Below are 24375 nucleotides of genomic sequence, written 5' to 3' on the forward strand. Positions count from 1 at the left end.
CCTGAATGAAATTTATTTTATCATCTTTTTACCCTCAGCAATATCTAAGCTTAATAAAGGAGTTAAGTACTCCAGTTAATTTGTTTTCTTTCTCAAGAGGAGAAAGATGTTTTAAGATAAATGCTAAAGATTTTCAACTATATAGTTTCACTCCCTCTCTAAGATGCTAACCTATTTTTCCCTTAAGGTGCAGACTCTATTCATTGTGAACATTACTTCTAATGGAATGAATGGATACTGTTAAGAAAACTGCTCGGTAAGTTAATTTACAGACAGTAACGCTTATTGGAAAATTAATAAATGGCTTTCATAAAATTTCTGACCTCATAGTTTAAAAAAAAAAAAATCTAATTCCTGGGGATATGTACTTGCACCCTGAGGCTTGGCTTTTGGTTGAAGGAGTATCTAGAATGCAACATTTGGGCAAACAAACTCTTTAGGAATCTCATTCCAAATGACAACAATAAGAGTTTACTGCGGAATCAATAAAATATTCTCATGTTGCTTAATTGTAAAAAACGGACAATAGTCTCTCTCTCCCTTTGTTTTGGTTTTTTGGTAAAATGTAGAGAAAAACAGAGCGTTTGAGTTTTTTTTCCCTAGAGTCTTTTAAAAAATGTTTAATCCACCTCCATCTTTAAAGAATTTTTATTAACATTCATGACTATAAAACAATCCACATATTTGAATAAATAAAACTCACCACTTGGAGAATGTCTTCATCTTTTGGCATAACACTAAGTTCCAATGTGGTATCACTGAAATTGAATAGACACATACTATTTTAGGGGAGGCAGAAGTATACAAGAAAGACATAAAGGAAAAAGAGTTAACTCACAAGTATTTTTTAAATTGCTTATGAGTTTAATATGGGGGTTTTAAAAATCTTTACATTTCAAATCCAAATCATTAAAATGAAAAGAAGTCATTTATATATATAGGCTAATTATGTACAAAAGAGGGCACCCTGCCGTATGTTTGAGCTATTCATAATCAGTCATGTGTTCTTTATAACATGTTTCTAATTTAAAAACATGAAGTATATTACTTATATTGAATACTCCTGGAACAAAACTCATCAATATATAATTGTGTATTATTTTCTTTCAGGTCACAGAACAAATTACAAATTTTTACCACCAATTCTCTGTTTATCAAGTTAAAAATACATTAACATAAAAATAATCAGAGAACCCTCAAATTTAACATTTTAGGCAATATTAAACATCCTAATTTTGAAATATTCCCTCTTGGCCTCAAATGGGAAGGAAATCAGAGTTCACCATCACAACCATCAAAATGACTCATTTTTTAAAAACCATATAGCATCTCAACAATTTACTTTCTTCTCCGTGATTTAATTTTAGAGCCTTTACAGGAATAGCTCAAAGTCTCATTTTATTTTGGTACTGTAAGTGTTCTGTTAAAAATAACAGAGAAGTTTCTCTAGGTTTAAAACAGTTCAAAGGGATAAATTATACCAAGTCCTGTGATCTGGAATTAACACTTAGATACGGCAAGAACACTGCTATCCCCAGCAAGTGCTTCAGTATCTACCCTAACAATATCAGATAGATTTTCCCCCAATACAATCAAGAGATTAAGAAACAAACAACAACAAAAACAAAAAACCCCAAATCTAATCATTTACTGGTGTCTCTATTCGAACCCTTATTTTTAGGTTCATAAATGCTGAGAGAAGAGTAAAACAATTAGAACCACAGGTTCAAATAAATTCTACGAAGAAAATATGTAGGTACTTGTATTTCAACATTTAGAGTTGGTAGAAAATACATACTGATGCTTAGATAAATTCTTCTGCAAGGATACATTTTTACATTAATACACTGCAGAATCTCAATGGCTTTGTGCTGCATTAATCCATTTGCTACCAACTGCAGACAAAAGGAACACAATTTTTTAAAAGAAAAATAAGATCATGAAAAAACAGTATTTATTTTTCAAATTGCTTTATTGGTTGAAAAATTAAGACTGTCATTCCAAAGTGTTATTATTATTCTGAAAGATGAACTGCACCAGTAACAAAAAAAACAAACAAACAAAAAATTAATGTGGATTTTGAGGAAAACAAAGATTAAGTTATGGTTGTTTGGAAAAATAGTACTTTTAAAGAAGACATGTTAACAAATACACTAAAAAAACCCTTAAATTACAGGCTGACAAAACATACTGGTATATTTATCATGATCTAAATTATTTGCAGTAAAAGAAAATTTGGGTGGATCTCCCCACTGCCTCCAGGGAGGCTTTCAATTCTTCACCAGTGCCCAGGTCTCCTCAATATTTAAGATCAAATAGGGCTCACTGTCAGGAACACCTAGAATCCAACAGTAAGGAGAATACTCTGAGATCAATAAATCATGATCACATCACTAACTGTAAAAGTGACAACATATTAGGGCATGCGTGTACATAAGTTAGATTATAGCATGAACAGCTTTAGACGTGGTTAGAGGAGCTTGATAGAATTCTTCAGAAAATAATGAACCTCAATTTAATTACAGACAGGTGAGTATGGCTAATATAAAGCAACAGATCATCCAAAAGTTACTGTATTTGAATCTGGGAAGAACCCCTTGTGGTGATGAGCTGGAAATCAGATCCCAGAGTCATGGCTTATGCTTGACAGAAATTTAATACAGCAACCTCTTTGGCTTTCGATTTCCTTATTTGTAATTAAAAAAAAAAATTCTAGGTGTGTGATAGAGAGAAAGAGTAGGACTAAATTATTTTTGCAATCAGTCGCTCTATAAATATTTATTTACCTTTAGAACTCAAAATCCTATTCTGTAGAATGTAGGCAAACGGATTAAAGGACGATTTCTTGCTGTCTTTGTTAAAACAAATGAATCTGAGCCAAGAATATCATTCAGTAAAAGGTATTTAAGATAAGTTATCCTTAGCGGTTTTAAAATAAATTATATATGCATTTATATATATATTTATTATAAACAGATTAGAAATTTGATTATCACTTCAAATAAAAGTAGGAAACTTAATGGTAAATCTAAAACGTATGCCTCTCAGGCTCTAAAGGATTTTAATTACAAATCTGATAAACTTGCCAAAACAAAGCCACCAAATACGCCATCCTCAGATAGTTTGTTCTTGGCAACTTTCAAATGCATTTTCCACTTTAAGGGAAAGTTTCAGATTTCCACAGCACATCAATTTCTTATAGGAATACAATATTGCATTAAACCTACTAGTTTCAGTGATTTATAAAACCCATCTTTGGCCAAAATTAATCCTATTTCAAGACTCTTACCTGTTCTGGATTAAAGCGATTACTTGGGAATAGGTCTTTCCAATAACACTTTCTCCATTGACTTTTATAATTCGATCACCTTCAAAGAGAAATTAAATAACACATGAGGAATTCCTTTAAAAAGTCACTTGTGAGTACTTTTGAAAAACTTCTTGAGTAATATACTTATTTTTAATATATCCTTGCTCGTTTTTTAAAGTGTCTTTTTACAAAAATGAACCTAAATTTTAATATATCTAGCTACTTATGAAATATAACTATATTTTAAATAAGAGTCCAGCCATCGATGAATTTAGAAACCTCAAGAAGTATAATCACCAAGTGACCACAATTATACTATTTATGCCCCTATCATTTGTTTTCTGAGTTGTAAAACTACTATTTATTCCTCCATTTACCCTGTCCTTTCTAATAGAGAAACACTGTTTAACAGCCTTAGACAATTATTTTTGTTATCTCAGTGGTCTCTAATTTTAGTCCAACTGATTTTCTTTGTTGTATTCTCTCAGTCTATTTAGTTTATTGATTAGTGCTACACTGCAGAACTTAAACATGGCTATGGACATGGTTTTGACTTTATATCTATTAACTTGTTCTTCATTTTAATGGGGAAAAGGATGTTTGGTTACTCAGAAAAATCAGTAGAGCAGAAAGGAAAATAATGAGAGAAAGGACAGAGGAAAACAGGAAAAAACGTATTTTTTGTGGGCTTTGCACAGTCCCTCAACTTCATCTTCCCAACCCTGGAAAGCTTAGAATATGAGAGATGATACATTCTAGCTAATAGAATGTTATGTGTTCACTGATGTACATTTTATATATACTAATGATATTGAAATTAGGCTTACTTTAACTATGACAAAAAAGATAATTAACAAGTTAACAATGCATTCTAATAAATCTTACCAGCGACACCCACTATTTACATGTGTAGCTGCAAAGATAACATTTTATTCAAAAGGCAGTAAAAGATAGGTTTTCACTAATTCCCTTTTTAAATTATTTCATGTTTAGAAACAAGAGAAAAGGGTAACTGTTTTAGTGTGTGCATTAATCTAAACTAAATCCTACTTAGTTTTTTTAATTAAAGTCACAAAATATTTCAGAACAGCTACCAGGCCACATCCACTGGCAGCTGCAGATGAAGCTGGGCTTGCATTGCACTGGAGACTTAAACTACTCTTTGTGGTGGACGAATTCATTCACCTCTAGCAGGTCAGGCTCTTCCAGAACTTGGAGCTCCAAGATGATTTCATTTACTTCAATGAATATCTCCTTCATTTGCTATTTTATTAACCTTTGTCAAAATTAAATGTACACAAAACAGGTTAAGAGGGCCTCTGAGGGTCCATTATCTGAGTGGTAACTAAAAGTGTCCACAATATATCAATTACGGTATTTCTGCCCACCCATCCATTTGGGTATCAAAAAACATATAACTAACTAGGTCTCAAAAACAGTAATAACTGATAGGAAGAAAAAGGAAGAAACATACAGTAGGAGACAGAAGGAAAAACATGGAAAATGAAATGTGGTAAAAATGAAGTAGAAAAGAAATGAAAAGGTAGGTTTAAGTAAGACTATCGAGCACCTGTGCACAATCCAGCTTCAAAAGCAGGTCCTCCCTCCTTAACCTGTTTGACGAAGATGGTATCCATGGGCTCCAAGCGGTTTCTTTGTTTTCCTGTGCGGAAGAAAAGAGCCAAGGCATAATTTTACCTCACGATATTTTCTTAAAATAGCAAAATAAAAAATGATATTTAATTGAGACAGTGAAGCAAAGATTTTTTAAATGAAATGTTAGACACGTATCTTAAATCTGGATGCTAAAGTCATCATTAAGAGGGTTCCAAGAACTCCAACATTTATTTTTCTTCTTCCATAACACAACCACCACAATAGCAACGATTTCCATTTACTGGGAGCATTCTGTATGTAAATTATCACACTAAATATTACACATACCTGAGAGCTAATTTCCATAACAAGTAAGTATTTCTACCACCATCGAATAAAAGAGGACACGGAGGCTCAGAGAGACTAAGTAAATTCTCTTAAGGTCACACAGCTAGATTACACAGGCGGTATTCAACTCCACTGCTTTTTAACACTGCATCGTGTTAAGCACTAAGTCACAATCCTAAATAAGACAGTTCTTTCCCTTCAGGGACTCTGGAGGGAGAAAGACATATGAACAAAGAATGGTACTACAGGGGCTTCCCTGGTGGCGCAGTGGTTGAGAGTCCGCCTGCCGATGCAGGGGACACGGGTTCGTGCCCCGGTCTGGGAAGATCCCACATGCCGCGGAGCGGCTGGGCCCGTGAGCCATGGCCGCTGAGCCTGCGCCTCCGGAGCCTGAGCTCCGCAGCGGGAGAGGCCACAACAGTGAGAGGCCCGCGTACCGCAAAAAAAAAAAAAACAGAGACAGATACAACATACAGTCATGGCAATGAGGAGCTCGTGATCAAATCTGAAAGCCAGCACTTCACAAACTGCTATCCATGGATCATCTGCATTAACAGCTCAGGGGTTTGAAAAAAATCAGTGTTTCGGGGTCCAATCAGAAATCTGCTTTGTCAAGAAGTTTCCCAGATGATCCTTCTACACACTAACATTGGAGAACAACTGACAGTTTCAATACATAGAAGTCAAAGGAAGAGTCACAGGTGAGAGGACATTTAAACTAAGCGACAAGCACCAAGGTAAGTACTGAGAGGGGACAAACAGGTAGAAAGTGGTTCTCGGAGTGTGATCACCAGACCAGCAGCATTAACACAACCAGGGAATGTGCTGGAAATGCAAATTCACGGACCCCCCACCCCAGATCTACTGAATCAGAAACCCTCATGTGACCGTGATGCATACTCAAGATGGAAAATCAATGAACCAGAAGACGCAGCCCTGACCCTTAAAGAAGAATATAACTGAGAAAATAAGGCGTATATATGTATGGAGTTCTTTCATCATACTTGTTAGACTGTGGCGCTGGGCAGAATATGACTGTCAAATATAAAGAATCCATAATTATTGTCATATAAAACCAAATTTTTAACCAGGTATATCACAAAGGTGGCTCAAAAGAAGTAGAAACCAATAAAGGAACGTCTATCAGCAACTCCCCTTACATATTTAGCTGTTTACTCTGAAAGACATCCTCTAAAAGTAGTGAATGGCTAACTCTGCTTAAAATGCAACAGGGCACAGAGGAAAACTGCTCATGTTTTAGACACCAGGAGACAGGGATCCAAATCCTTGCTGTGCCACTGGATAGGCCAGGTGCAGGTAAATAAACGTTTTTACTTAAAAGAAATGATTGCTTGTTCTTTTACAGTACAGAGACATGTTTTTGCATTCTTGAAGGGTTTCTATGAAGACTCAATAAGATAACATGCAAAAGCGCTCAGCATAGCTTGTAACTGGAGCAATTCCTTGGTAGATGTGTATTTCCACTCTCCATGGTGCTTAGATGAAGACTAGTCTCATATTCTTACGTTTTCAAGCATGAAAAATTTGCAAGCTTGTAAAAATATACCTGCAAAGTATCTATCATCCAATTTTCAAAAATATATATCAGCTCTCTTCCCAAGGAAACTCTATACAGCTCTCTAAGTTCAGAAGACGTGAAAATATTATAAATCCTTTGGTCACTTCTGATTGGCTATGACAGACAGCCCTGACTGCTTTCTCCATGAGGTTTTGGAGGAAACAGAGAACTAATGCTAGTTAAATCCCTACTGTAAGGAAGAATGTCCTCATTCTTAAGAGATGTTTGCCGAAATACTTAGGGACTGATTGTAATCTTATATTATCATATTTTATTATTATATTATTACATTTCCAGTATTATGATAATGATATCTGCAACTTAATTTTCAAATGGCTTCAGAGAAAAAAATAAGCCAAGATATCCAAACACCCAGACACATGTATGGATGGACAGATAAAGCAAATATATACTCAACATTAAGTGAATTGTTGAATCCAGATGGATAAGGTATTTGCTGTACTTTGAAAATCATAATACAAAATTTGGGAAAACTTTCTGTATGTGCCAGGCTTTATTTTTCTTCGCAGAACTTGTCATCCGCTACTTAAAGTTACATGTTTATTTGCTTTCATGCTGGTTGGTTGTCTCTTCCACTAAAATGAAGAGCAGGGATTTTTGCCACGTTCACGGATGCTCACAGCACCCAGAACAATGTGTGGCACAGAACAGGCATTCGATAAAGCATTATGCAATAAATGAACACATTTATTATTTAATTCTTACATCAAGCTGTCAAGAAAGTCATTATGATTTTAAGACTGTCACTATACTGAGGAGGAAACAGACTAAGTAACTTATGAAGAGGGAGAGTAGGGATTTGAATCGAGATCCAAATCCAAACATGGTGTGTTCCCTCCTGCTTCAAATGTAACCCAACTACTTATTCAGTTGTCAAGCTTTACCAAATACAAGGAGACAGTCCACTTACAACTAGTTTGAAAGGGAAAAGAAGGTTTCTTTCAATGTAAGTCACTTAAAATGCAAATACTTAATGCCAATCCAGCTGGTAATCAGGCTAGGTCCTTATGCAGCCAACTCAACATTTACAACAGTTGGTATTTAAGGAAAACCATCTATTTTTTCTAGGCTAGAGATCTGAAGGTTTAATAAGTTTTGCTGTGCCAAGTCACTGCTTTCATGGAAAGATTTATATAATTAAAGAGAGGACGAATTTTTCTTTTTTAATTCGGTACGCGGGCCTCTCACTGCTGTGGCCTCTCCCATTGCGGAGCACAGGCTCCGGACGCGCAGGCTTAGCGGCCATGGCTCACGAGCCCAGCTGCTCCGCGGCATGTGGGATCTTCCCGGACCGGGGCACGAACCCGCGTGCCCTGCATCGGCAGGCGGACTCTCAACCACTGCGCCACCAGGGAAGCCCCGAGGACGCTTTTTTTTTTTTTTTAATTAATGTCTTCTAGTCCACTATGTCCCAAACGTGATTATACCGTACTTATATTTAAAAATACAAAATGTAAATGAGCATTAATGAATTCTACAAAATAATAAAAAGCTGGCGGGGTAGCAACGTAGTGACTTCTGAAAGTTCTGATAGGCACTTTCACTCACACAGAATAAATTGTAGTCCAAAATAATTTGGTTTCGATTTCTATAAAGGAAATACTAACTTTGCAATGACTACCATTATAAAATCAGAGAGACTTTGCCACAAATTGACAAATCCTTCAATACACTGTGCCTGAAAATACATGAAGATGGAATAGACTAAAAAGAAGGGCCAGTCTTACAGCAAGCACTACCACATCTGCTGAGAGCTGTACTTTGATTCTTCTTGTTCACTTTCCTTTCTGGACTGTCTCCAAAATTCTGACTTGCTATTACTACTGTGGATTTTAACCAATTCCTTCTGGACAACAGAAAAATATCCCATAGGCGTCCTTTAATTACAGGCAGGTTTAACTAAGAAATATCCCTCTCTTCAATTTCTATATTCCTTGACTCTAAGTCTTGTGTTAAACACGTGGTTCAGTAATTTTAAGAGTGTCATCTCTTTAATATATGCTCTCTGTAATTCCACTGGAACTGGAAATCACAAGCATCAAATTTAAAGTGTGTGTTATTCAATCTCTTACGTCTTTAGTTTTTTACAGTCGGTTTCTAGATATGCAGAACAAAGAGTCCGATCCCGAATTGTAATTAATCAGGAACAAGTATTCCCTGCTTCCCTGTAGGACCATTTGGCAGAGCCAGGTGGCTTCCCTGGCAATTCTTAGTAAAAAGCCTCTTTCAATTCTACATGCGTATTTTATAATTTCTCAACTTTTTGAGAACACATAGGATGTGTTTCAAAGAACTGCTAAAGACCTTATTCAAGTATTATTCCCTTGACCTTATCAAAAGAAAAGGAAAATGTGTCTTTCTAGCACACACATGTAATTAAATCGTTCTGTATTTGAGAAAAGGAAGAAGACAATGACCTTACATGAATGAGAATGGCTAAAATTAGCAGGTACTGAAAAGGTCCCACTTTATGCTATTTAGCATACAATTAGTAAAGACTTAAATAAGAAGCTATAAAAAGCATACATGAATTTGCCTGAAGTTGAATGTTACACTTTGAAATCAGAGAGAATGTACATACTTTTACATTATAGTAAACATAATCAGCTGAGGAAAAATAACTCAACTAAAAGAAATAATAATATATAGGTAGTAGCTGCCATCCAAACACTGGATGAACATCCAGGTGGATATGCTTTTTATTCTCCATTCCTAGTATAAGGCAGTGGTTAACAGCTTGAGCCCTACGACCAGATTACCTGGTTTAAAATCCCAGCTCTACCACTTACTTTCCAAGTAGGGTTACTGGATTTTGCAAAAATGACTGTCTATGAGAAATTCAAATTTAATTGGGCACCCTGTAGTTTATCTGGCAACCCTACCCCCAAGTGATGTTAGACAAATGATTTATTTGTACCCCAGTTAACTCAGCTGAAAAATGAGGATGATGACAATTTATTTTTACCTGGCAGGGCTATTGTGAGGATTAGAAGAGAGAATCCACTGAAATACTTATATGATGCCTAATACAAGTAGGTATTTAATCAATGTTGTTACTATGCTAATCTGATGATAAAGCTTTAGAAAGTTTACATAGAGATCAGGGATGAATGAGGCCACACTGCTTGTGCTTGATTAAATACTGGTCCAAAGAGTAACAATACAGACTCAACTGGCATATTGGGGGGAGTTGAAGAGTACAAACCGAAGAACACCAAAGAACAGAAGGAAGAAGTAAGAGACTATACTAACAAATTTCCAGTAACTGACACAAACAACTCATCTGTCTTCAAAGAGACTGGCGTCTAAAAGCCAGAGTGCTCTAATGACCCTCTTCTTGGGAGAATGCTAAAATCCAAATCACTTGCAACATTTAAATTGTTTCAAAATTTGAAATATGAAGTATACAAAGCAAGCAGCCTAAAGCAAATAGATTATTTTCAGAAGTAATATTCTTAGAACTATACCAGTTAGAAACGAGACACAGAGAATGAAGATACACAGAGAAATAATAGGTATAGATCAGGGAATCCTATAGTTAGTTCTAGGGACAAGAGAAATGTATTTATCAGAGTTAAAAAAAAAATTATACTTTAAACAAAGAAATACCATCTTACGTTTTCACCAAAAGCAAAGCAGCAGAAAATAATGGCTATCACTCAGATTGAGATTTTTAAAAATTTTTCCTTCTCTCTCACAGTTCTCATAGATGCTACCGAACAACTTTTTTAATGGAACCAAATCTCTGTTTTTATAATGACAGTTTTTTTAAGTATTCTTTTTACTGATTTCTTTGTTGTAAAAAAAAGAAAGAAGACAAAAACAAAGAAACCCTCTACCTATCTCTACACTAGAAAAGGCTGTTGAAATTAAACTGTGCTTCATATGAAAGTTAAAGTTAGATAAGCCTCGGAAGACGTGTGCTCTCCACAAAGGCGCAAAGCTATAGAGGTCACATAATGGAGTTTTTTTTTTTTTTTTTTTGCAGTACGCGGGACTCTCACTGTTGTGGCCTCTCCTGTTGCGGAGCACAGGCTCCGGACGCGCAGGCTCAGCGGCCATGGCTCATGGGCCTAGCCGCTCCTGGGCATGTGGGATCTTCCCGGACTGGGGCACGAACCCGTGTCCCCTGCATCGGCAGGCAGACTCTCAACCTCTGCGCCACCAGGGAAGCCCCATAATGGAGTATTAAAGCTCCAGGCATTCATTATTTAAAGAAAATCAATTAAATAGCTTATTGAAATTAATATCTATTTTTCAGACCCAAAATAATTGAAACCACAATGTAGATTGAGACAGACAGATATCAAAGTTAAATCTGAATAATAAAAAATGATCTTTGTTTCTCTTTGCTGGGTCACAGATTGACACAGAAAAAACAGGGCATGGAGAAGCATTTATTGAGCAAAAGTTAGGAATTATGGATCTATTAAGGCAAAAAACAAACAGAGGGAGTGATAAATAGCAAATTCAGGCTAGTAGTTACCTCTGGGGGAAGAGAATAGAAAAGGAGTGGTATGGAAGGGCCTTAACCATATTTATAATCATTCATGTCTTAGTGAGAGAGAAATGGAGGAGGGGGGTGTTAAAATGCTAGGATGACAAGGACAGGTGGCCAGCATTTGGAAGTCACATTTCTTCCCTTTATTTTCTGTTTGCCTGAAATATTTCATAGCTGTTTTTTTTTTCATTGTTGAAAACAGGCTTCTAAAAAAAGAAAGAAAAGAAAAGAAAACAGGCTTCTAATTTTTATTTTAGGGGTTTGGTTTGCTAACGGCATACAAAACTATCTTAAGAGCCTAAGAGAGGCATTGTCTCACATCAAAAACCCGTATGTATTATATGAAAAATACTGATACATCCTATATGAAAATTAAGTACAATCCAATTTAAGAAGACTGCCATGGCAGATTATTGGGTCCCTTTCCCCTTCGGTAAGGGCAGAAGCACTAAGGAAAAAAAAAAATGCATTCCAGCTTTTTAAACCTAGGTGGTCCCAAATTTCCACTTACGATGCTCTCATTTCCAGAGTGATGGCTAGTACTTTGAAACTATACTCCCAAGCCTCCAATCTGTAGCTCCAACAATTCTTATGAGCTCCAAACCCCAAACTCCAATAGTCTCTAGACAACGTCAGCAGAATGTCACCTGTCAGGTCTCAATCACATTTCATCCATTATAAGCAAACACACACTCACTACTCAACCTCATCTTTAAGTAACATCAAATGGAACAAAGTGAAGTTAAGAAAATCTGCTAAATATTAAAAAGCAGATCATGTTCTAACTTAATCACGACAAACTTCCTTTCAGCCCACACCTGTCTCAGGTTTTTGGTTTACTTTTTAGTGTGGTAAATGCCTGGCATATACAAAAATAGAGGAAAAAGTAGCATAACCCCCCCCCGAACATAATGTAAGTAATTATTAAAAATCTCTCATCTTGTCTCACTTACACTCACATTTTTTCCCTAAAGTTATTTTAGTGTAAATCCCAGGTATCATGTCAATTCATTTACAAATACTTCCAATAGTTCAGTGTGCATCACTAACAAATCAGAACTTTACTTCTTCTTCAAGGAAAGAAAACAAAATCTGTTCACAGTTCTCCATATTATGCAGTATTTTGCACAATCTGGATCATATAAGCTGACAACAAACCCAAGCCTTCCTTCTACTTTCTTCTATCTTCCTAAAAGCCTACTTAACATTAATGAAAAGCAGTATTGCATGACACAGGAACGGTAGCACCAAAAGCTATGAAATAAATTTAGAAAAGGTCTCACGTGTAAAACCACAATAGAATCCTAAAATTAAGTTCTGGAACAACCTTCCCACTCCTAATGGAATGCTCTGCCTATCTATTCAAATTCAGTGAGGTCACCTATGCAAGAGAACATCGCTACATGAAAATCTCTGGCACACAGAACAGTGTCTGGCATATAGTGGATGCTCTAGAAATATTACTGCTGATTGATTCAAATTAAAGTCCTAGTAAATGCCAACAGCAAGACTGCCCAAAACCAACTTGGAGACATGTTTCAGGAACAAAGCTATTATTGTACTGCAACTGATCTATAGGATTTCCCTGAAATAGAAGGAAAATGCTGCCACTTAATAGTAATTTGAGTACAATACCACTAGGTGTCAGACGTGAACCAAAATTTTCTGGCATTATGAACCACCTAGGCAAGAAAGACTCTGGAGGATGTTATTCATTCAACAAATATTTAGTGAGCTTGGACAACGTGCCAGGAGCCTATCACTCTACAACGAACAAAACAGTCCTGGGATCTGTCTTCTGGAGTATCTGAAGTTCATGCAGCATCGTCTTTTTCTCTCTCTGAAAGTTTCAGGAATTTCACAAAGTATGTATCACGTGTAGATTCAGAGCCGTTATTCCAGTTGTTCTAGATTTTAAGTTCTCTGCAAAGCCGGAAAAATGTGTTGCAGTGTGCTAACCACGGGCAACTATCTTTCCATGTCTGACCTTACCACTGCCCGACCCCATAACTGATTAAACCTGCCCCTCATCTTTCTCCAAACCCTTTAGTCCTCTCTGGTCTCCAAGACTATCAGTCTCCCTCAGAAAACACTTTCTTATAAGTTTACCCACAGATCAATATTACAACCAAATTCACCAGTAACCTCCACTTCCTTTCCCCCTTGACCTTTCAAAGCATTCCACTTGCCAATGTCCAGCTATGGACAATTCCAACCAGACCCTCCCTCCGCTCTTGTTCTTGGCCTGCAATGTCAAATGAGTAAAACTGCGTGACCCACTGATTTAGAGTTTCCAAGTTCAGCTAAGTGCTTGACATTACTCACTAAAGTCTGTTGCTTGTATTTTAATCTCTGTTCCCTCAAGGCTGCAGTTTCAAACTTCTAACACCCTTCTTGGACTTGTTCTGCCATCTGGATTTGTTCACACTATTTAGATAACCTTCTTTCTTACTTTACTGTCTTTCAACTGCTGAATCCTCATCTTTTTCTTTTTTAAATCTTTGTCTATCCTTACTTTCCTTTGCTCTTTCTCAGTTGAGGATTTAGTTACCAGCTTTCTTCAGGACCTTGTTCCCCAAATGGTCTCTTCTCAAGTGTAAAACCAATCTCTCTTCTTCTCTCCAGATCTCACAACACACAAAAGCTTCCCAAACTCAAGAGAACAACAAAACTTCTCCCTACCCTGCCACATAGCTTTCACCTCTCATTCCCCATCCTTTCATTTTCATACTTCTTGAAGAATAATCTATACTCACCTACTCTCATTTCTTTACTTCTAATTCAGGGTTTCTCAGACATTGACAAGTATCCTCTGGGGGACAGCATGCATCCCCCCCTCCCCACTGTTCCCTGTTCTAATTTATGTCACAGCCCACTGACGCACCGGATCCACTCTGCCCACCACACTGAAACTATTCTTGGTAACTTTACCAATTTGCTACTTGTCAGGGCAGGTCCAACAGTATCTTATTTTTTCTTTTTTCAATATTTATTTATTTGGCCGCGCCGGGTCTTAGTTGTAGCATGCGGGATCTAGTTCCCAGAGGAGGGATCGAATCCAGGACCCCTGCATTGGGAGCACAGGGTCTTAACCACTGGACCACCAGGGATCTCCCCCAACAGTATCGTTTTAGTCTCTACCCTAATGAATTCTCTAGGGCAAATGCAAGTTATCCACCCTCCCCTAAAAATGATCGCCTCTTAATTAGCAAGCCATCAACTCCTCCTGGCTGTCCTTATACCTTCCAAACTTATTTTCAGATTTCCTTTCTGATTCTCCTTTCTCTGACCAGCTCTTAGATGTTGTCTTTCCTAGAGTTCTATCTTTATGCTGTGTGTCTTCATGCTCTCCGTGTATGATTTTATTGATGCCTAGGGCTTAGTTATAGCATATATAATGATGACTTCCAAGTTTATTTTCAACCCTACCTCTCCCTATGAGCTCCATACCCAAATTTTCAACTAGGTACTGAACATTCTACCAGCATCAGAAACATAACTTATCCCAGACTGAAATCATTTCCCCGGGGGAATGAGGTGGGTGTGTTTCACTTCCGTATCCCTCAGTCAATGATACTTCCATCCATCCACTCATTCATGCCAGGAAAGCCAAGCATAATCCTCCACAAGACATCTTTAACTGGTGACATGCAATCTACCCCACGTCCTACTACCAAATCTGGGCAAAAAACAACTTCTTAAATACCTCCGAAATCTGTTCTCGAAGGCTGTTTTTTCCTTTGTCCTGATAAAATCCTATTCAGCACAAAGTACACCCCATCTGAGAAACCCTTCCCTGGTGGTCAGATGACTTGCCATGCTGTGATCCTGCCACAGTTGTGCAGACCTCTGTTTCTGCACTTATGTAATTATTTTACACCTTCATCTTCCACCATCCTATATAAAGATTCATCAAATGCATATAGGCCAGGAATTGTTCTGGGTTTAAAGAAAAAAAAGTAATAAAATAAAGTTGGGAATTTCCTGGTGGTCCAGGGGTTAGGGCTCCGCGCTCCCACTGCAGGGGGCATGGGTTCAATCCCTGATCGGGGACTAAGATCCCGCACGCCGCGTGGCCATAAATATATACATACAAATCATTTTTAAAAGTACAAAAAAATAAAAATAAGGTTCCTGCTCGACAATCCACCTGAGGCAGAAAAATGTTCAATGAGAAAAAAGCAGCATGAGAGATGGTGAAATGTGTGACAGACAATAATAAGCGGAGTGCGAAGGGAAGGGAGAGGGAGAGGCAGGGATGTGATACTATTTTTAGGAAATGGTCAGGGAAGTCCTCTCTAGCAGGTGACATCTGAATCACTATCTAAAGGAAATGAGATTACAGGCTATATTGCTCCCTTCCCAACAATTAGTTTAGTGACTGACTCTTGGAAGTGACTCAACAAATGTCTGCTAAGAGAATGAATAAACAACAGGAAATATATTTCTAGACTTAACGCATCTAGCATTCATAGGCAAATACTTCTATTGCAGCTCTACACCAGAGATGAAAAATTATCTGTTAAATTTTGAAAGCAGGGACCATCACAATTAAATTCACTTTTTATTAACTGGATCTATGAATCATGTATTTTGAGTATAGACTAACTGGAGAGCAACCAGGAAGAAAATGAGCCTATTCAGCTAAGTGGTGTCTGTGATCAAGGTCTTAAGTTATGGAGCAGCTAAGAAAAGACAGCTCAAAATCACGTAATTACAGGTCATCTCTGGAGCAACAGTTTCTATAGAGAAGTGATTTCTAGGGCAGTCTAGAACATTAATACTCCAACCAGGTACTTTCCTGGACTTTCACCTTTATAGCCCTATTGTTCAGTATCCCAATTAGTTCTCTAAAATCCTAGATCGCCTATTTCCTAAAGGTTTTAGAACCATTAAAGAGATTTTTTAATCGCCTTTACCCTCTTGACTGCCAAACTACCTTCATGCAATGTCTCACAAAGCCTGAAAATCTACTCCAAAAATTGGATTTCTGACAATACCTACTTTAATGCAATCAAATTCCCTTCATTTTAGATTTCTGTAAGTATGATTTCTTGGGACCTTTAGAGTGAAGTTAGATTTTTTTTTTAAACCTCTCATCTAACTTTACCAGTGTCCCAGTTTATTTTACAAATTCCTACTAAGGTCCAGGATTACCGTGTTTTTGTTATTAGTGTTCCAGCTTACACACTTAGCAACTGTGTGAAATAAGATTTCTAAATTTAAAAAGTGTCACCGAGACTTTGTGTTCAAGGGGGACTGATGGGAGCAAGGTGAAAGAAAAATAGGAAGGAAGTAGAGAGACAATAATTCCTCAACAGCTGAGGTCAGATACTAACATGCTGACGTTTGCAGCTTCGGGAACAGTCATTTGGGAATAGCACCAAGTGAAGGTGGTACTAGGGCGGTACCCCCCTTTACTCAATACATTTACTCAACAAACATTTGTGCTCCTACTATGTACCATGAACTTAGCAGGCACTGAAAATTCAACAATGAAAGACAGTGTCCACCCTTAGTGATCTTTGTTCTTAAAGTAACACATAAAAACATTTTTTAATAAACATAATGACTAGTTTGGGTATGTAGGAAAATTTTACTTCGAACATTCTAATGCCCAACTCTTGATAAAAGACAGAATCCCCCTTCTTATTTTTCTATTTTCTGTTATCAGATCTGTATTACTATCATCACCTCCCAGGAACAGGTATATTAGGAAGTAGGAAGTTTTCACTTGTTTACTACAATCACTCAGATTAACTGTGTCCAAAATATGAGTAGGGATTTCCCAGGAGAAAATCAGGGAAAGGGCCTACCTGCATCTTTCACTAGTTGTGAAACAGCACTCTACTCCATCTTGTACAAAACATCCTTTCAAACGTTTGGAAACTACTGAACATACTGAAAGCTATCACTTTCTCCCCCGTGTGTATATATATCTATATATCTGTATCTATATCTATATATGTCCTTGTCATCACTGTCCTTTACATCTGGCACTCCACAGTGTTTTGCTTTGTCCTATTTACTCAGAAGACCCTGAAGCCCTCCTTTCCCGTGTTTCCTACCTGTCAAATGAAGAGAAACAAAATAAATATATTGAGTTAACCTGTTGCTAGCAACATATAACATAAAAATCACTTATTATCTTTGTGTGTGTACACGTGTATGCAAGTTTATACATGTGTGTATATATTTTTACAGTAGGAAACATTGCCCATAATAGCAGACTACAAATAACTTGGTAATTTTATTATAACTATGTTGATAGAATAAAGTTATTTTAATAAGACAAATACATGGGCAGCAAACCATTCACTGAAGTATCCATATATTAGCAAAGTGAGTGAGTACAGGGAATACATCACTTATACTTGCGCCATAGTGTATACGCATACGAAGTCCAGCTACTAGAAAACTACCTCCCAGGACCTCCCTGGCTGTCCAGTGGTTAAGACTCCGCGCTTCCACTGCAGGGGGTGCGGGTTCAATCCCCGGTAGGGGAACTAAGACCCCACATGCCACACGGTGTGGCCAAAAACAACAAAGAACAAAAAAAGAAAATTACCTCCCAAAATTACTACTAATATGATAATATATTTCCAGGTTAGAACTTCCATCTTAAGGGCTTCTGCACTCAGCAGGCAGAGGAAAAAGCCCAAGTCTTGTCCAGTTAGGAATCTGTCAGGAGACTTTCCCCACACTGAAGAGTAAGGGTTAACTGGAAAGAATGTTCCCACCAGCCCAGAGGCTACCTCAGTTTTAACTAAGCAGAGCAGGGGGTAAGGGAAGGGAAACCGATCTCTAAGAAGTAGCTAGAGGCCGAACTTCACATAGATTTATAGGCTAAATCAAGTAATAGCCTGGATCTGGATAAAGCAAACAACAATCTTTTATCCTAGATCTCAAAAAATCTTCAGTAATGATATTTGAAGGTCAATAAACACAAAATAGTCAAACATCCACAAAAAACACAAAATACTCAAGCATCCACAAATAATAATAATAACAGCAACAACAACAACAAAAAAACTCCAAAAACACAACACCCTCTGAGCTAGAACCACCAGGAAAAAAAAGAGAGAAAGAGATCCACAAAGGCTTCTGATAATGGAATCACCAGACAGAGATTACAAAACAACTTTGCTTATCATGTCTGAAGAAGTTTTTAAAATAAGCCTAAAAATGGTAAAGAGGAAACTATAGGAAGTGATCAAGCATATTTGGTGCACTACCCTAAAGAACTTCTAATAATTAAAATGTAAAATGCAAACAGCTAAAAAGAAAATTATTGAATATACATAGGGAGAAATTACCTGGAATGCAGACACACACATGCACACACACAGAGAAGAAACAGAAAATTCAGGAGCCACGGGGGGTAGAGTAAGAAAATCTAACATATGTTTGATTGGAGCCCCAGAAGAAGAGAGCATTGGGTTACAGGAGGACACAGGTAATATGTGATGAGATGCTGGCTGAAAATTTCCTAGACTGATGATAGACATCCATCTACAGACACAAGAAGCTCAATGAATCCCAAACAAGAAAAATAAAAATATATCCTCACCTAGACTCATCATTACAAAATGGCTAAACATCAAAGATATAGAGAAAAATCTTATTTATTTATTTATTTAGGCTGCACTGGGTCTTGGTTGTGGCACATGGGATCTTTGTTGTGGCATATTTAGTTGTGGCAATGCGGGATCTTTAGTTGTGGCATGCTGATTCTTAGTTGTGGCATGCATGTGGGAACTTAGTTCCCCGACCAGGGATTAAACCTGGGCCCCCTGCATTGGGAGCGTGGATTCTTACCCACTGGACCACCAGTGAAGCCCCTATAGAGAAAATCTTGAAAGCAGATATAAAAAAAATTTGCGTTCAAAAAATCAATAAACCAAAATAGGAGAATGAAGTCCAGGGAGCCCCATGTTTTGCACTGCTTTTCGCCTTGAGGCAAATTCTGCTTCCAAAGTAAAGGCTGAGACTGAGAAGCTGTTCACGGCCTCCCTCAGTCTCCAAGGGTCAGGGACACAAACATGGACGTTGGGGTCCAGCAAGGAAGAGGGCCCTGGAAAACACTATATGCTTTCAATTGGGCCTCCCAAGGAGTACAACATGTGAGTAGGGCTGCAAAGGCAGAAGCCCAGCCCTGTTCTGCCAAAGAGAACACAGATGACTGCCAGCCCCAGCCTGGACCCACCATCACGTTCACACTTGCCACTCCCCCGCCCTCCGAAGCAGGACTCCTCTAAGGGGCAGTGTTGGTTTGGGGACTCCTCTCTGGCCCAGCACCTTCTGAGAACTGTGCTGCAGTCAGGGCCTTCCTACCAAATCCTCTTTTCCTCTCTTCTTTCACAGGCGTCAGACCCGTATCACAGTCTTAAGTCTTCCCCGTCCTTTCCTGCTCCTTTCTGCAGGCATTTCCCCCAATAAATCTCTGCCATGTCTAATCCTGTCTTGCCACCATTTCTGTCTTTGTGTCTGCTTCTCAGGGAACCCAAACTGATACTCCAAATATCAAAAGGACCAAAGTCCACCTTTATGTGAAGCAATCCTTGAACAGAGATGCAAAAATTCTAAATAAAACAGAAAGCCAAAACTGGTAACATATAAAAAGTACATACATTAGGAACAATCTTGGTTTAGTTCTGTAATGCAAAGTTGGTTTAACATTTAAAAAATAAATCAATATAATTCACTATATTGAGACTAAAGGGGAAAAAAATCAAATGTTTATTCCAAAAGATGCAGAAAAATTCAAAACTCATTCATGGGAGAGATACACCACATTCGCAGATTGAAAGATTCAATACCTCAAATATTTTCAAATATTCAACACTGTAAATAATATAAAACCAATCAAAATTCCAGAAGAATTTGTTTGTGTGTGTGTGTGTGTGTGTTACTGTAAATGGACAAGAAAAGCCAATCCAATCTTGAAAACAAAATTGGAAGACTTACTCTACCTAATAGCAACACATTATATAACTACAGTAATTAAGATCACAGTTTTGCAGCAAAGAAAGTGACCAATGGAATAGAACGGAGTTCAGCAAACTTTTCTGTAAAGGGCCAGATGGTAAATATTTTAGCCTTTGCAGGACTCATACAGTCTCTGTCGCATATTCTTTTTTTTTTAAACAACCCTTTAAAAATATAGAACTATTCTTAGTTTGGAAGCTGTACAAAAATGAGCCACATGAGCCACATGCCGACCCCTGGAATAGAATATGGTCCAGAAACAGACCAAAACATATATAAACACTGTATGATCAAGGTGGTATTACAGAGCAGTAGAAAAAATAGACTTTCCACTAAATAGTGCCAGGCCAAATGCATATCAGTATGGGGAAAAATTAACCTTGATCCCATACCACATATAAAAATAATCAATTACAAGTGAATTGTAGATTTAATTGTGAATGACAAAACAGTACAGCATCTCGAAAGATAACACAGGAGAATATCTTCGTGACCGTGGAGTAGAAAAAAATTTCTTCAATAGCACTCAAAAGTTTTAACCATAAAAGAAAAGACTGATAATTTGGACTACATTAAAATTAGGAACTTCCCTTTATCAAAATTACTAATAAGAAATTGAAAGGCAAGTCACAGCTGAATATCTGCTAAATATATAACTAATAAAATCTTCATCGAAAATATTTAGACTCCTACATATGAATTATTTTAAAAAGCACTGATAGCTAATAATCAAACAAAAGGTAATCGACTTCAACAGTGTCAAGAAAGTTTAAATTAACCCACTCCACTACACACTCACTAGAACGGATAAAATTAAAAAGACTGACAGGGCTTCCCTGGTGGCGCAGTGGTTGAGAGTCCGCCTGCCGATGCAGGGGACACGGGTTCGTGCCCCGGTCCGGGAAGATCCCACATGCCGTGGAGCGGCTGGGCCCATGAGCCATGGCCACTGAGCCTGCGCGTCAGGAGCCTGTGCTCTGCAACGGGAGAGGCCACAACAGTGAGAGGCCCGCGTACCGCAAAAAAAAAAAAAAAAAAAGACTGACAAATGCCAAGTGTTAGTGATGATATGGAGCAAGTGGAATTCTCATACCCTGTTGGTGGCTGTGTAAATCGGTATAATCACTTTGGAAAACTTTTTAGCAGTATCTACTAAATGTGATTGTATGCATACCTATGAGTCAGTAATGCCATCCCTAGATATATATACCCACCAGAAATGAGGACATTTGTGTACAAAGTACGTGCAGTAAGATGGCTCACAGTTGCACTGTTTGAAATAGGTAAACACTGGAAAAAATCTAAATGTCCATCAACAGTAGACTGAATAAATTGCATATGTTCTTTTTGTTTTAAATCAACTTTATTATAATTTACCTAAGATAAAATGTACCCATTTAAGTACACAGTTCCTAAGTTTGGACAAATGTACACACCCATGCAACCACCACCACAATCAAGATACAGAAGATTTCCATCAAGCCCAAAACTTCCCTTGTGCCTCTTCCTAGTCAATTCAGGCAACCACAGATTTGTTTAGATTTGTCTTTCCTGGAGTTTCACATAAATGGAATCAGACAGTATGTACTCTTTTTGCACTTGGCTTCTTCACTAATCAAAATGAGTTTGACAGGAAAAGCGTGAGCAATAAACATAGATAAATTAGATTTCATCAAAAGTTAAAATTTTGTGCATCAAAGGACATTATCAAGAAAATAAAAAGACAACCTACAGAATGAGAGAAGATCTATGCAAATCATGTATCTGATAAGGGCCTAGTATCTAGAATATATAAAGAATACTTCCAACTCAAAAACAAAAAGACAAACAGCCCAATTAAAAAAATGGGCAATAGATTTGAACAGACATCTCTCCAAAGAAGATATAAAAATGGCCAACGAGCCCATGAAAATGCTCAACATCATTAGTTATTAAGGCAATGCAAAGCAAACCAAAATGAAACACCACTTCATACTCGATAGGTTGGTTATAATAACAAAAATGGAAAATAACACGTGTTGGTGAGGATGTAGAGGAACTGGGGTCCTCATATATTGCTGATGGGAATGTAAAAATGGTGCAGGTACTACGGAAAACCGTTTAGCGGTTCCCCAAAATGTTAAACATAGAATCACCATATGACCCAGCAATTCCACTCCTAGATATATACCACAAAGAATTTAAAATAGGAATGCAAACAAACACTTGCACATGCATGTTCATAGCAGCACTAATCACAACGGTCAAAAGGTGGAAACAGCCCAAATGCCCATCAGTGGATGAATGGATAAACAAACTGTGGTATATACCTACAATGTAATATTATTCAGCCATAAAGAGGAATGGAGTACTGATATATGTGACACACAGACAAACCTCAAAAACATTACACTAAGTGGAAGAAGCCATATGAAAAAGGTTGCATATTGTATGATTCCATTTATATGAAATATCTAGAATAGGTTAAATCCATGGGGACAGAAAACAGATTGGTGGTTGCCAGGGACCTGGGGGAGGGGAGAACAGTGAATGACTGCTTACTGGACATGGGTTTTCTTTTGGGGTGACGGGATGTTTTGGAACTAGATAGAGGTGGCAGATGCACACTGCATACATGTTCTTTAATTCCCTACTAAATGTCACTGAATTGGTCACTTTAAAAGGGTGAATTTTGGGGCTTCCCTGGTGGCACAGTGGTTGAGAGTCCGCCTGCCGATGCAGGGGACACGTGTTTGTGCCCCGGTCCGGGAAGATCCCACATGCCGCGGAGCGGCTGGGCCCGTGAGCCATGGCCGCTGAGCCTGCGCGTCCAGAGCCAGTGCTCCGCAACGGGAGAGGCCACAGCAGTGAGAGGCCCGCGTACCGCAAAAAAAAAAAAAAAAAAAAAAAAAAAAAGGGTGAATTTTATGTTAGGTGAATTCCACCTCAAGAAAATAAATGCTTTTGAGACTGATCCAAGATGCCCTGTGTAGTCCATTATATGGATATACCACAATTTGGTCATCAATTCATATGTTGATTAATATTTAGGTCGACTCAATCCAGTGCTTATTTAATATGAATAATTTGAACATTTCTGTACAAATATTCTTGCAGGCATGTTTCATTTATCTTGGGTAAATACCTATAAGTGCTCTTATCATTTCACAAAAATAAGTAAAAAAAACCAAAACAAAACAAAAACAAAAAAAGTGTTGTCAGTCATAATACAACTGAATCAAAGATGAAAACCAACTGCAGACATTAAAGCAACGATGCTTTATCCTTAAGCCCAGCAGATTTAAGCCAACAGTACATATTCAATTATGAAGATAAAGAAGAAAACTAAAGAATAAGTATGATATGCTAATTCTATGTTAACAAAATTATACCTGAATTTTGAATCAGTGAGTTTTTTACTTTTCTGTTTTTTTTTTTTTTTTTTTTTTTTTTTTTTTTTGGCTGCATTGGGTCTTCATTGTTGTGCACGGGCTTTCTCTAGTTGCAGCGAGAGGGGGCTACTCTTCGTTGTGGTGCACAGGCTTCTCATTGCGGTGGCTTCTCTTGTTGTGGAGCACGGGCTCTAGGTGCACGGGCTTCAGTAGTTGTGGCTCGCGGGCTCTAGAGCACAGGCTCAGTAGTTGCGGCGCACGGGCTTAGTTGCTCTGTGGTATGTGGGATCTTCCTGGACCAGGGCTCGAATCCATGTCCCCTGCATTGGCAAGCGGATTCTTAAGCACTGCACCACCAGGGAAGTCCCTCAGTGATTTTTTTAATACTGCTTGACTTTCAAGGGAACAGAACCCTCTTTCTTTCACATTTTCAAGAATGAATTATGTGAGAGTAAAGTTCTTTCTGAGAAGCTGGGGTGGGAATTGAGAGAAAACTCTAGAATCAAACTGTCCAACTCTACCACTTGCTAGTTAGACACTTTGTGCCTCAATTTCCTCATCTTAAAAGTGGAGATGAGGGCTTCCCTGGTGGCACAGTGGTTGAGAGCCCGCCTGACAATGCAGGGGACACGGGTTCGTGCCCGGGTCCCGGAAGATCCCA

At 37.8% G+C, this 24375-nt stretch overlaps 1 protein-coding gene across 10 annotated transcripts in view; it reads right to left on the reverse strand.

Annotated features, from left to right (window-relative positions):
- ARHGAP21 (Rho GTPase activating protein 21) overlaps positions 1-24375 on the reverse strand; it is a 168371-nt gene that overhangs the window by 42763 nt on the left and 101233 nt on the right. For 8 of the 10 annotated variants that reach the window (XM_067703274.1, XM_067703324.1, XM_067703263.1 and 5 more), the window contains 3 exons: positions 4881-4973; positions 3290-3368; positions 704-758 (listed from right to left, as the gene is read on the reverse strand). In XM_067703274.1, coding sequence (XP_067559375.1) covers positions 704-758; positions 3290-3368; positions 4881-4973 — 227 coding nt within the window. Of the gene's footprint in view, positions 1-703; positions 759-1798; positions 1884-3289; positions 3369-4880; positions 4974-24375 lie in introns of those variants that run through there. The other 2 variants (XM_067703339.1, XM_067703330.1) reach the window with 2 other exon arrangements.

Source organism: Pseudorca crassidens, chromosome 1, assembly GCF_039906515.1.
Source record: "Pseudorca crassidens isolate mPseCra1 chromosome 1, mPseCra1.hap1, whole genome shotgun sequence".
Classification (NCBI taxonomy): Eukaryota; Metazoa; Chordata; class Mammalia; order Artiodactyla; family Delphinidae; genus Pseudorca; species Pseudorca crassidens.